The sequence below is a fragment of the Asterias amurensis genome, chromosome 8 (assembly GCF_032118995.1).
Source record: "Asterias amurensis chromosome 8, ASM3211899v1".
NCBI classification, from domain to species: domain Eukaryota; kingdom Metazoa; phylum Echinodermata; class Asteroidea; order Forcipulatida; family Asteriidae; genus Asterias; species Asterias amurensis.
In genome coordinates this window covers 845,013-860,139 of record NC_092655.1, presented here as the reverse complement: position 1 = coordinate 860,139, position 15,127 = coordinate 845,013, and the positions used below count along the sequence as shown (strand labels likewise).

General features: G+C 37.8%; 1 protein-coding gene across 2 annotated transcripts in view; it reads left to right on the top strand.

Annotated features, from left to right (window-relative positions):
• The window catches only part of LOC139940733 (neuronal acetylcholine receptor subunit alpha-10-like), a 41,374-nt gene that overhangs the window by 22,514 nt on the left and 3,733 nt on the right, over window positions 1-15,127 (top strand). For both annotated transcript variants that reach the window (XM_071937101.1, XM_071937100.1), the window contains exons 2-4: window positions 4,143-4,282; window positions 6,459-6,503; window positions 7,532-7,641. In XM_071937101.1, coding sequence (XP_071793202.1) covers window positions 4,143-4,282; window positions 6,459-6,503; window positions 7,532-7,641 — 295 coding nt within the window. The remainder of the gene's footprint in view (window positions 1-4,142; window positions 4,283-6,458; window positions 6,504-7,531; window positions 7,642-15,127) is intronic.

The following is a 15,127-nucleotide window of genomic DNA, read 5'->3' as shown; positions in this document are numbered from 1 at the left end:
TTATTTATATCATAATTGCAGACATGATGTGGGCTGCGGACACAAATTTGTTGCATGCTGTGATCTGTAGCTTGTTATTGTAGCCTATAGCCTGTAAAAAAGGAAAACCTTACACAGTTTTATTTCAGCATTTCTATTTACTTTTACTTATGAAACGAAACAATTCCTCAACAGCCTGTTTCTGTTTTATATTTATCTTTATACTGACGTGATATTGATCGTTATGAAACGAGTGAAAATGTTGCATTGAACTAATTGGTTCAACCTACCGTAATGATTAAGGTAGATTGAACAAATTAGTTCCTTCAAAAACATACCGACTTATTTTACACAACAAACAAAAGATAACATTTAATATTTAGAGAATAAATAAAAGAAGACATTTAATACTACCTGAAGTAAATATTGAGTGGAGGTAAACTAATCTATCGACACCTAATTAAAGTGTGTTTAAATAAGGTTGTGGGAGTATTGCAACATTGATTGAAAAGTTGCGAAGTGTGTCTAGAAAGTGTTTCTAGACAGATATATCATGTTTCGGATTCACTTCTAAATGGAGGAACCTCTTTCTGGTTAAACAAACACGTGCTTGTACATTTTGCACTTAATTAAATTGTAATCAATACGTTTCGCGCCCGGCAGTGATGGGCCAATGGGGGCACACAAGGTCCTTACGGACCGTGATTTTGTAGCGCAGATTAGGCGCTCCCTCTTCATTAAGTCTCTATACTTCAGAGAGCTTTCAACCGCAAAATGTTATCAAAATTTCAATCCATTTAAGCGGTTTCTTCCACCTCAGTGGCTTAAATCATTTTGATTCCAGACAGTGTTATTAATTGGAGTGTAACCCTTAAGTTACCAACGCGGTGAATCAAACGAGATATTTTTTTTGATACTCGAGAATGCCTCTTATTTCTCCTTAAGATATGTCTTCCAATGATAAAAATGGAAATGAGTTTTTAATTATAAAAGTAGCTGTAAAAATATGCGTGTAGCCGCAATGATTTCTTGAGGCTATAGTCAAGTATTTTGTTTGTTAGTTTCACTTGTAGTGAGAGACATAGGGATGAATCAAAATTAACTCACGCGTTGTAACTTTAAAATTGAAATAGGTTGCTTAAACCTGTGATTAGTGAGTGCCAGTATGTCGACCGACCTTTATACATGAGTAACTCTGTAGAAATAAGTGTATAAATAAAATAGTGAGGTCTGTACGAGACGCCCCTATTCCCAGTGATCCATTCACCAAATAGACGCAATTTGACGCCATTTGTGGCCAACCATGCGTAAGCAAACACCTCTGACGTTCTTAAATAACGGACGGTATATTGATCTACTTGTTTGTTTATATAATAATATTAATAATAATTAAATAATAGATACAAGATACTTGTTTCACCTACAGCTTAAATGCAATGTCCGGCTTCTGCTCTATTGTTCTAGAAAGAAAGAGATATAAAATAGTTTTTCTTCTTATTTACTTGTGCCCTTTTACTGATCGGAGATTGCGGCAGGGAGTTTGTTTGCATTTACTGTTGATGATCACTCTAAAAAATATCAATCATCCCAATTTGGGAATCGGAAACACTTGGACGACATCTTAATATCTTAGTATTCTGCAAGTGGCAATACATCAATGCTGAGTAATAATGGTGTACACTGCTTGACAAAGCAGTAAAACAAAACCCCCCAAAAACCACAAGCACAAACAAGAATACTGAGGAAGACGGGAGGCACAAGGCAGGCAGAGGCAGTTCGATGATCATCGATTTTTTGGTTCATAAGTGCTTTTACAAAAGTCAAATACAAATGGAAAAAAAACAACTTTGCGAGTTGTGCATTTAGAGCATGAGTTAAACAGTTAATAATTTCCAAACCTATGTTCTTACTACATGAAATAATTAAATTTGCTGATTTGTGTTGCTGCTTGATTGTTGCCCCATTAAAGTGGCAAGGTAGCTGCTAGTCTATAGTAAGCAGTTTTTAGTTGTTGAAACACAGCCACACCAGTTATTCATTCAGGGATGCATTAAATGCAGTGGACACTATTGGTAATTACTCAAAATAATTATTAGCATAAAACCTTACTTGGTAAACGAGTAATGGGGAGCTGTTGATAGTATAAAAGACTGTGAGAAACAGCTCACTCTGAAGTAACGTAGCTTTTGCGAAATGAATAATTTCCACGAATTTGGTCTCGAAATCAAGCATCTGAAAGCACACAACTTCGTGTGACAAGGGTGTTTTTTCGTTCATTATTATCTCGCAACTTCGACGACAAATTAAGGCCTAAATTTTCTAGGTTTGTTATTATATGCATATGTTGAGATCCACCAAGTCAGAAGACTGGTCTTTGACAACTACCAATGGTGTACAGTGTTTTTAAACTAGATGTAAACGACTTGACTCTTGGCAAAAAAAGAATGTTCAAACACTTTCGAGAGTATTTAAAAGCCTTCAAAATAAATGAGCTCACTGATCTGAATATACGAACGACATCATGAGAGTACGGCAAATTGTTTGTTCAAATCAAATTCAGTAGGCGAGCCAATCGAAACTGTACTCGTTCAACGCATGGCGAGGAATCAATTGCGTTTTCCCACACCAATTTCTCTTGGTGTGTGCACATATTAATTCAACCCAAGAGTGACGTAGGAAGTAGGCTTGTAAAAACATCACGTGAAGTGAAGTTGAACTCAAATCCTCTCAAGAGATTAAATTTATATCTTTATAAACAATATTAAATGTCATGATAAGAAATTGAACGTGCCATTTTTAATGTCGTTAAATCTGGTTACCTGACTCGGTACTGCAAATTGAAATGGGTTTCTCCTAGGGCACTGTTTACTATCGGCCTAATTTTTCAATTAGGCACACATAATAACTATAGCGTTACACAGTTCACAGAAAAGCCTGACAAAATTACTTTTTAGAAATTTGCCCACCGATATTATATAATTTCATGAAGAAAAGGTATATTGTAGTTGTAGTTTGTGAAGGACGTCTTGTATATTTACTGACTTCCGTACTCTCTTAGTACACATTACGATAAATCAACTCGTTGTTATGCGGAGGAAAACAGTTCACCTTTCTCATCACAAGCGCACTCAAAAAGAAGTTCACAAATAAATTGTCCTTCTAAGGATCACTGCTAATATCAGGGACTAATAACTTTGACATTTTGTCCAGGTTGTACCCAATGGTGTACTTTTTAAAATCCGTTATATACTTTGAAGTATTTTACATCTGAGCTCGTTACTCTCCACCTGTCATACAACCGTGGTGCACAGTGCCACTTCTCGGTATATGCTTAATTGGAATCAGTTTACATACACGTAGAGTCACATGCTGCTTATAATTTCTCAAAATATTTGAGTTACGATATAACACGTTTGAACATTAACAGCTGGAAATAGTACTTTAATTCCCCTATGATACTTATTAAGAATTGATGAGTGGAATATAAGCTTAGACTGTGATACGTAATGGTGTGAAGTAAACTGATGATGCTATCGGAAAGGTAGTAGCAATAATTATGGTACCAAAGGTGGGTTGAAACACACGCACTTTCTTTCTGTTAAATATCATGGTCGCAAATAAGCTATATACGCATTCGCTGTTTTATTGTCCGTTTCTTTGCATAAGTTCTATAAAAGAATATAATATTAAGGTATATATAGGTAAACATTCCGTTTTAAATTGTTTAAAAGAGGTTTTTAAGGTTAAAGTAGACTTATTTTTGAAGAATGTAGACCGAATATTGCTTTTGGTTTTAAGTTAGAGTTAAAGGATTGCCAACAACCCTTAAAGATTATACCCTAAACAACATTGCATATAGTTTGTAGTTTTTGAAGCCATGCTCTTTCTAGATAGGCCTAGTTTAAATATGTATCTCAATACAAACTTCTGTGTATGATGATGGCAAAGTTTTTCCATCAGTAAAAGAAAGAACGAACAGTTTTAATTGTTGTTGCGACGTCAGGGTGTCGTACCATGTTGGGGCAACGCGATGTGAGAAGATTGTAGTCTGCTGTTCGGTTGGTCAAGTTTGAAATTGGTCATACTTATAACCATTCGCAGTTATTAAATACCACAATCTTCTGTAAATTTGAGTATTAATTGACCATCCTTTTGTCTTTCAGTGTCTGCGGCAGATCAGAATGTATCCAATTTGATCTCGAATTTGTTTGGTGAATATAACAAGTTAGTTCGACCAGTCAAGAATGCATCCATGCCACTTATCATCAGATTCGAAGTCTTCTATGCGCATGTTCTGGATATGGTAAGTTGTTGACTTGACGTGACTGTAATATTGGGTGCGTTCGTTTAGCTTCCTTGGGTCGACCCGCGGTCTGCCCCAGTACGTTCGAATAATACGAAATGTTTGGCACACGAAACAGCGAGGGGATGGGTCCCATCCTAATCTGTATCCCCAAGTATTAATCAAGTTAAAGTTTCTCCTTTAAAGTTTGCCAACCCTTCATATCGGTGACTTCTAGGCTTCAAAAATCTCACCAACTAAAAAATGATAAGATACAGTGAATGCACATCATTTGCCGCACCATCAGTTTGTGTTCTATTAACTGCAAAGGGTAACCAGGCATACCTATCATGGACAATAACTATTTCACTAATTGAAGTGAACACCTCGAGTTATTTCAACTGGGCCCAATTTTATGAAGCTGTTAAGCAGAAAATACTGCTTGGTAAATGTCTTTGATACGCAAACATGAGTGGTGCACCAACGACATTAATGCACTCTTAGTGTAAATGTGGCTGGTAACCTGTTTCTGCCAAGCAATACTCTTGTGTACTTAGCAAGTTTGGGTACTAACAGTTTTTATAAAATTTGGACCCCGATTTTAACGGTTCAGTGACCATTCATTTTCTAAATGCAACTGCGTCGCATCAAAACTGGTTCGAATCCCCAAGTCAGTAGACGTCAAGATAATATTCACCACCAACTCGATCGATCACATTGGGTTAACATTGGGCCATCAAACTGTAATTTCAAACACCATGATCGATAGCTTTCTATCCTAATCCATATCAGAGATTCGGATGATATTGAAAAAATAAATAAGAAAGATAATAAGAAACCGAGCTAGACCATCCAGAAGCTTATTATGGAGCGTCTAGGTGTCACAATGGTAATGACATTGCCAGTGTCATTTGAAACTCGAGCTCTTTGGTGCTGATTGAAACTCAATACGTGTTCTTGGATCTAAATATTTGGCGCAGTTAGTGATTTTTTTTCGGACTAAGTGAATGCCCTCTAAAGTAAATCTTATCTTTGTGTCTGTTAAAAGTAGTGGACACTATTGGTAATTACTCAAAATAATTATTAGCATAAAACCTTATTTGGTAAAGAATAATGGGGAGCTGCTGATAGTATAAAACATTGTGAGCAACGGCTCCCTCTGAAGTACAGTAGTTTTCGAAAGAAGTCATTTTCCACGAATTTGATTTCGAAATCTCAAAGTTAGAATTTAAGGTCTCGAAATCAAGCATCTCCAAGCACACAACTTCGGGTAACAAGGGTGTTTTTTCTTTCATTATTATTTCGCAACTTTGACGACCAAACGAGCTCAAAATTTCACAGGTTTGTTTGTTAAAACGTTTAGGCCGATGTTTTTATATCTTGAATTTTCGTAAGCTGGGAAAAATTGAAAACAGATGCAAATATTAAAGAAGTTTTCAAAACATGTGGATAGCTGCATGAAGGCGTATGCGCATTATTCAACTAAACATTCTCACCTATACAGACATTTTTTATAATTAGCAATGGTTGAATAAATGCATCAGCAAACCCTAAAAAAATGTAAACTGTTCATACAGAAAGTAGCACACGTGATCGTCATCTCAGTTAGCATTGCCTGACTTATTCATTATCTAAATTTGTAAAACTGGCTGTTGGAAAGGCTTTTAAGTTTAATGGGCGCAATGCAAGCCGGTAAGCTTTATTGGGAGATAAAACGCGACTGTGAAAGTGGCAGTAAAAACCTGGAATGCCAGTAAAACAAAAACCACTGTCGCCAAGGGATGATCCTGGCAACAGACAAGTCTAGCGGAAAAAACACGATTGTGAAACATAAAATACGGTACAATTTGTATGAACGTTGTTATTGTTATTTGCATTATTCGGTGCTGATATTTCCTCGTGGTGAAAAGTCCATTTGAATTTATAAGTATAACAATGTTTTTTGAACACAATTATAAAACGAAATGCATAGCAATAAAGGTCACGTCAGGTTACACAAGTATAATTAGTAAATGGTTGTCGTACATTACACAGTTCTCGGTCTAGAAAGTGTTGATGTATACTATTTGAAAAATAATAACAGATATTCAAGTATGTCAAATATCTTCGAGTTGTAAAATTTGTTTAGGTCATTGTACCATTACCAAACTGTCTTGTCTATCAAAGTTTAACAAAATGTTATTACTTTCGTCTACAGAATGAAAGGGAACAGACTTTAAGCAGTTCCATATGGTTGACATTGGTAAGTAGCGATAAAAAATTTCTCCTCCTACTGAGTCAACGATACAAAATCTTCCCCAGACAGAAATATTAGAATGATAATACTCGCTGTAGGGATCCCTTTTATCGTCCTTGGCTAATGTACAGTTGAATTGACGCGATTTCCGAAATGCTGGAAATATCTCGCACTGCCAATATTGACGCACTTTAGTACTTTGTCAGTAAAATTGATAATACCAAAAGGTCATGGTTGAATATTGGCAGAGAAGTCACAAAGTGGCGGGAATAATTCAACATTATACAGGAGATTGTACTCTCAAAATGTCAAATCTGCTAAACACATGAGTGTTATTATTATCATACTTAAGAATGGCTGAGGAAGCGAACTTGGTGTTAAAAACATTTTGCTTTTTGATTTAAAAATTTAATATTATTTTCAGAATGCGTGATGGTTACAGACATTGGACGCTATTGGTGATTACTCAAAATAATTGTTAGAAAAAAAAAACTTACTTGGTAAATGGATAACTGTTAATAGTATACAAAATTGCGAGAAACGGCTCCCTCTAAAGAAACCTAGTTTTTGAGTTAGAGGTATTTTCTCACTCAAATAGTAAAATACTTCAGACCTTAAGCTTTTTTTGTCGCACCTAAAACTTTGAGTAAAAGCACACAAGTTCGATGACCAATTAAGTCCCAATTGTCACCGATTTGTTACAATATGCATAATTTGGGAGACAACAAGTGAGGATACTGCCGTCGATTTCACCAAACTCTCCCTAACTTAGGATTAATCTTAGGACGGGTTCAGTTCCGTATCCAAATACGTAGGACGCATTGAACCCATCCTAAGTTAAGACGGGTTACTCGTCCTAACTCGAGACAGGATTAATCCCAGCGTTTCGTGAAATCGGCTGCCAGGTCTTTTGCAGTTACTAAATGTATCCAGTGCCTTTAATAATGCAGTTGCAACCAAAGTAAACCTTTGTATAGTCTATGATTATTCAAAAGCAGTATACACCCTTAAGAAATGTTCTCTTCTCTGTACAGACTTGGACGGATGATTACTTGACGTGGGATCCTGACGACTATGGTGGAGTCTATGTGTTCAAAATCCCCTCGTACGAAATATGGCTTCCTGATATCTACTTTTATAACAAGTGAGAAAATCATAACCTTGTATTTTTATTAATAGTGTTATAATATGTGATTTGAAGCATTGTTTGGTTTGCGGTTACACCATGTGTGTATCTAAACTTGCCAGGTATTTTTTATGTTGTTCTTGTCAGAACTAACTCACAAACAATTACTATTTTGTTTGTAAACATTCACAACAGCAGCAGCAAATACCAGCACACTTCAAGGTTCTTTGTCATTTACACCGTCTGGTACTAACTGATTGCTGTCACTTTGCGTCATGTGCCATGCTCGTGCGATTGTCAACCATTAGCTGTTTACTTCATCAACAGTTTATGGTGTGGAATTCATTTTTACCGTCTTTAGGTTAATCTCTTTCATCTTCATGGATTATTTTAAGCCATAAAGTACAACCAAAAGGTCTCTGCTGCAATTGATATGTTTGGTTTCATTCCAACAGGCTTATTATTTTATCAAAGAGTGAAACTTTGTTGTTGACTTATTGTACTTTTAAGAGCCACACTTACCTACTCAGATATCTAGTCCAGTAACGACGAAACGAGGGTTGCAATCGCTTTAAATACCCACCGTTAAATTGAATGTTCAAATACAAACAAATATATTAAAAACACTCTATATATAACATGCCTAAGAAAAACCCATCCAACAACTCACTTTCTTGACAGAAGTCTCTTTGCTATCAAGGTTATACGTTTTACACTGACAATGAAAGGCTTGCTTTAGTCCCGGATGCTTGTGCCAAGTCGACCAGCTTTGCGTCCGTAAGAATCTGTATTTAACTGACGGGAAGAACAGATATTCAATTGGGTCTTGTACTTGTAAGAGTATTATCTGATCGAATTACTGCCTCTTTGCTGTTACCAAGATACTTTAACTCTTTCTTATTTGCATAATGGAGTAAGGGTATTATAGCTATTTTGCTGAGGAAGGGGAAGGGGGGGGGGGGGGTGTCAGTCGATACCATCATACCAGTGTTATCATGTTCAATCATGATGTATTATGAAAAGAAGATATATTTTGAATGTCGCCTTGTTTCAGTTGCTCGGCAAGTCTATATCGACAAGCATTCTAAAAATAAAAAAATAAAACAGGCCTGCACAAAGAGGTTGCCATGTTTCTTCAAGCTATTGAGTACGCTTCATGGAAACTCGAGGGTTTAAACGATTCTGCTCTTCCCTCATCCATAGAAACAAGGATATATGAAGAAAACCAGTTGTCAATCATCATTTGTTATCAATACTTGTCAGGATTCTGGTCCTTGACATTTATCATAAAAACACAATTTGTGTTTCTTAAATCAAACCCCAAAAGAACCACTTGATCAATACAAGGTCAATGAACTTGACAAGTGCTGTCAAAACAAGTCGAGCGATCGAATTCTAATGATTTTCCGTGCATAAACAAAACTCACCCTCCCAACTTAAAATTCAGGTAAACAGTTTTTTATCAATAATTTGCAAATGCTTTCCAACTGAATTTCAAGGGTTGCGAAACAATAAGGTAAGCGTATTCAATGGGTTGTTTCGGGGATTTCTGTCACTACAGCATTCCAAATTGAAATGATCAAAGAGCATCACAACCTTAAATTATGTATGGTCGTCTTTGTGGACTGTAGAGGTAGAGGACTGCATTCAGACGCGCCAGCTGTTTGAGTTTGTTTCTGTTTATGACACATGGCCGCGCCCAAGGAGTTGGCTGGGAACCTTGGCATCTCATCAAGGCTCTCAAGTAAGTTGTGTGTGATATGTTATTTTGCTCTTGCTTATAAGCGAATGGCAAAAACATCTTTACCCGAGAACTCTTACTTTGCTTTCAAAGGAAAAGACACAAATTTTGGCGGCCTTAGGAAGAGGAATTGACTATACCTTCTTAAAAGTATTTAGTGTAGTTTGAGACCAAAACATTAAGCGTAGCTCAGAAAATATATACGACCAATAATTACTCTTGCCTGATCAACTGAACAAACTTTATGGATGTAAAAGGTGAGAAAGCCAAAATAAAACGAAAACTATCCCATTGACTTTTCCTGTAAAAAACACCCACCAAAGTATGACAAGCTTTACGTTTGAGGAGAAGACCAATTCAAGTATGGTTACGCCGATGACTTGGGTATTCTGGTGGCCTACAAGCATTGGGAAGTCATTGAGAGAACCCCCAGCCTGGACATGGATACCTTGACAGCCTGCTTGACGAACTGGAGCCTAAAGCTCACTAAGGTGTATATAATATCAGCAGCAGTCCAGCTGACCAACAGAGAGGCCAAACGAGAGCGGGACGTACAGGTCAACGGCAGTGACTGGCTTTCTAGTCACCTCCACATCCCTTGGTGTAAATCTTGACACATGGTAGGCCTGGATCACCATTGCGCAGGCAAAGGTATGGGACGAAGGAGCCAGCGTCTCCTCACAGACACACTTCTGCCTTGACCTGGCACCTATGGTCATCAAACACAAGCAACTATGAGAGCCTCGAAATGGAGACGTGTCATTGCTGCTGGTATGCCTGCAACCATGGATGATGTTTGAACCAACAACGATGGAGCAGTTTTCACCGAGACCACCTGCTTCCTAGGTCATCACTTAAGATACTAGACACTCCTGACCCAAATCAAAGCGACAATTTGCAACAACAGATGCTATAGGTAGTAAAACACCTATAAAAACCTCATGCCCATATTGACTGCCACAAATCGTCACAACAGTGGCACCAGAGGCAAAGGTACTACTCCCACAGGCACACACACAGACAGTGCATCAACACCTCATGCCCAAATTGACCTCCACAAATCGTCACAACAGTGGCACCAGAGGCAAAGGTACTACTCCCACAGGCACACTCAAAGACAGTGCACCAACACCTCATGCCCAAATTGAATGCCACAAATCGTCACAACAGTGGCACCAGAGGCAAAGGTACTACTCCCACAGGCACACACAAAGACAGTGCATCAACACCTCATGCCCAAATTGAATGCCACAAATCGTCACAACAGTGGCACCAGAGGCAAAGGTACTACTCCCACAGGCACACACAAAGACAGTGCATCAATACCCCCATTTCTAACGGACTGCCACATGGTCGCAACAATAGCACCAGTCATCATAGCCCCTGAGAGAGCCTCATCTATAAGCTGTATACACTCCTGACCCATACCTCATTCGGCATGCATAGGTGAAGCTAAACCGCTAACTGGAGAAGAGAGAATCACATCACTAGGAAGTGCCCTCTCCATCAACCACCAATGGAACCCCAAGATTTGACTCGTGTTCCCACATCAAGTCAGAATTGGCTGCTCAAAATCAAGCTCAAGATCTAAGTCTACCCCCTCCTCCTGAAGAAGACCATTGACCTCTTTTCTATCCGTTCATGCCTCCCCATCTTGCCGAGCAATGACGCAGATATTGCCGAGGGCAATGCAGAGGAACTCATGTGTAGTATTGCCCACTGTGTGTGTCTGAAGCGTCACTATTTTATTATTCCTCATTGGATCATGACAACTTGGGCAAAACGTACAAGTTCACCGATGACGGTAAAATGAGCCCCAAAATGATTGTGTTTCCCTTCAGTGGTGTCTTGATTGAGAACCATCAGACTGGAAACAGTTGAGGTGTAGTTGGATATAATTGACTTGATGCTTGACTTGCTAAGTATCACTTTCGCTACAGGAGTTATATTGAAAGGACCACCATTGGTGTCTACCTCCAATAATAATTGGAGAGTCATGTTGTTGTAATATCCCTTTCAAGTCCATATGGTTTTTGTCTGCTTGGTTAAAAGAAACAAATGTGATTTTAGGCATTGCATGGTGATGTATCAATGTATTGCGGTAACACCATGTTTATATCTACTTGCCAGGGCCTAATTTCTTAGAGCTGCTAGGCTCAAAAATTTGCTTAGCACGAAATTTCTTCCTTGATAAAAACAGGATTACCAACCAATTTTCCATTTGTTGCTTGCTTGTCCTGAAAATCACGAGGACATTTGGTTGGCATTCCTGCTTTTATCAAGGGAAAAATTGTTGTGCTTAGCAGCTCTATAAAATTGGGCCAGGTAGAGTTTCTTCTCTAGAGAACTGTCTTGCGTTATTTTACTGCTAAGGAGAAGCATTTTTCCGATTTTTAGTGAGATTTCTCAGTTTTGAAGAAAGATGTTGACCAGACGTCTTTGACATTATTTTCTTTTCTGCATGGTTATAAACAAACCGGCCTTTACTGGTGCGTCTTTGGATATGATTACCTTTTCTACATGGTTTAAAGAAACCCGACCATTACTGGTTGCTCAAACCAGACGTCTTTGACATTATTTTCTTTTCTGCATGGTTATAAACAAACCGGCCTTTACTGGTGCGTCTTTGGATATGATGTTCTTTTCTACATGGTTTAAAGAAACCCGACCACTACTGGTTGCTCAAACCAGGCGTCTTTGAATATGATGTTCTTTTCTAGATGGTTTAAACAAACCGACCATTACTGGTGCTCATTTCCTCATCCTAAGACTCTTTGGATATTGTTTCAGCCGCAGATGCAGCTCGAGCTAAAGCCAAATCCGGTGATTTTGACTTTGGCAAAATAATCCGAAGTCTCTGAGGAGAGTGGAACATGACGGGCAATTGCGTAGGCTGTACCGACAAACACTGTCAGGTTATACTCCAATAGAATTATATTTCGATCAAATCCACTCCCAGTTGAAGTTCTGACGGCATGCCGAATAATCAACCTGTTTCTGGTACAAAGTTTTGTTCAGTTCTTATTCTATTTTTCAGTGGTCCGTGAATTTGACGAAACCTAAGGAAGTGTAAAATGAGGTTGTAAATGCAAGTGGAATATGAAGCGTCTGTATAAATGCCGATGTACCTTAATGCATCCAAACACTAAAGTTGAGAGATTTATTCAAAAAAGGAAAATTTAATTTAAATTGTTTTAATATAATAATGTTCGACCTATTTCACGGACCTCTAAAAGAGATAATGGGATTTTAAATTCTTTATAACCCACCGTCTTCAAAATCCGGGTAGGGCCTACCTTACCCTAAAATAAAACTTCACACTAAAGATGCGTAGAATAATTCTCAGATCACCAAAACAACAACACCTTTAAAAACTAACTATTAAAATTTTGTTCCGAACTTACACCTAGCTGAAGCCCCGACTTAAAGGGTGTATGTACTTTTTGTAGGACAAAAAACACAATGTCCACAGATTTACACTAAACTTACAATTTGAAGATAATGATAGTAGAAAGCTTCCCTGGAAATATTACGTGCTGAGGTGCTGTAGTTTTTGGGAAATGAGTAGAATAATGTCATGAAAATAATTTTTGTCTCATGAGACGAAAATTATTTTTTAAACATTAACAAACGTATTTTCATGACAATGTTTTACTAATTTCTCAAAAACTACAGCACCTCAGTAACTAATATTTGAAGGGAAGCTTTCCACTATCATTATCTTCAAACCCTGTAAGTTTAATGTAAATCTGTGGATATTTTTAAAAGTACCCTAATCCTTTAAATGTCATTTCACGGCAGTGTGGTTTCTACCCACCTGCATTATTTATCTGTGAAATTATGGAGTAGTCTGGCTAATTTAATGACTTCGATTTACAAACTAAGGAAAAATACTCACAAAATACAGACTTTTACCGTAAATTCACATGTGAATAATGCAGGTAGGTGAAGACCTAACTGCCGTGAGTTGATGTTTGACAAAGGCCAACCTTCAAGTCTGAAAGATAAGAGTATAATCATGAAATTTGTGGAGGCTGTTTTTTTTCAGGTAAAAAAACATCCACTCAACCCTTAAAACGGTTTAAAAGAACATCAGGGTTGGCAATTCAAAAGATTGCCTTGCTCACCTGCCACGTTGGGGTTCTGGCTTTATTACTAAGTCAAGTTGACGATCAGAGCATACTGATCGAAACGTCGAGTTGAGACCAACGGTTCTTTTCAGAACCACCCCAACTCATTAGAGATAGTCATTACATGGTGTTACCGCTAATCTTTCTATATATCGTCAAGTTGAACATTGTAGAAGCTTGATAGAAGCTAAATATACCAGATACAAACACCGTTTTGTATCAGATGTATAGCTCCTGTATACACGTAGATATCATAACTACTTTACATCAATGACGAAACAGGAAAGATTCTCAACTACACATTCACTTCCGACGGACGGTGTGACACAGGGATAGGGAGCAATATAAAGACTCCATTTGAAATGCACGGGGCATTAATTTTGTATTAAATTACTTGTTTCCCTTCAAGACATTTAATCATATAAAACTGCCATAATCTTTTATCTGCAGATCTATACTAATAGCGACTAACCCCACCGGCCGACTTCTTAGGGGTCTTAAAGCAACTATATGACTGATCTTCTATTAACAGGATTAACGTCTCATCCAGTTATAAACAGCAGCGGTGAAAATGGCACCCAGTTGTTGGTATCGATACTGGCTCCTACACAAACTCGAAAATAGCACCCAGTTGTTGGTATCGATACTGGCTCCTACACAAACTCGAAAATAGCACCCAGTTGTGTTTCCCTACACAAACTCGAAACTCTCATGTCAAGTTTAATATTGGTCACCACGATTGGGACTCAACTCAAATGAAACAGCAATTAATATGCATCTGACACATTGTATTTAACTTTACTTGCACCGAGCTGTGCAAGACATCTGTCATTCCAATAGTCTATTAATCTTTATTTATATACTTCGATGCCTTAACGTAGCAGTCAAGGGCAGAAGCGCCCATTAACCGCTTAAGATCTATTAGTACCTGATCGGCAACATTTAAATACATATTGACAGTGAATAAGCGCACTGTTTCCGAAGTAATGGCGAGATATTTTAATAAATTGGATTCTTACACAGGTGTTGATTGTCAATATAAATTGCATTAATGTTAACGATTTGTTTACTTTGTAATGACACATAATTCAGATTTCTGCTGTCAGTTGGTTGTTTAATACAAATGAACGAATGAAATGAATGAATAAACATTCTCGAGGAAATCAAACAACATTGATTTATGGGCACATTGTAAGCAAAGACTTACACCAATGTGATTGGTCACGACTTGAGCACATCTCATGAATGTTCATGAACAACCATGTTCATAAGAATGACTTAATCAATCAACTGTCATTGGTCAAGGGTCCATGACTCTACGTCCCCATGGCTGGTTTTCAGGGGAGACCCAGCCCAAGAAATCGACGGGTCAGTTGTTAATGCCTTGTCCATCCTTAGGGCATTCTAGTGTGGTCCTTGCTGGGAATGGAGACGGGATCTTTGTCGATTGCTTGTGGCAGATGATCAGGTGGATGATCACGGTAGGCGACGTGGGGAAGATCGATCGGAAACAAGGGTTGGGAATGTCAACTGATTTACCACAGAGGCAGTGACCCATATATTGCTTCCTGAACACATTTCAAAAGATATATCTATATAAAAAAAAACTAAAAAAAAAACATTTATTATGCAC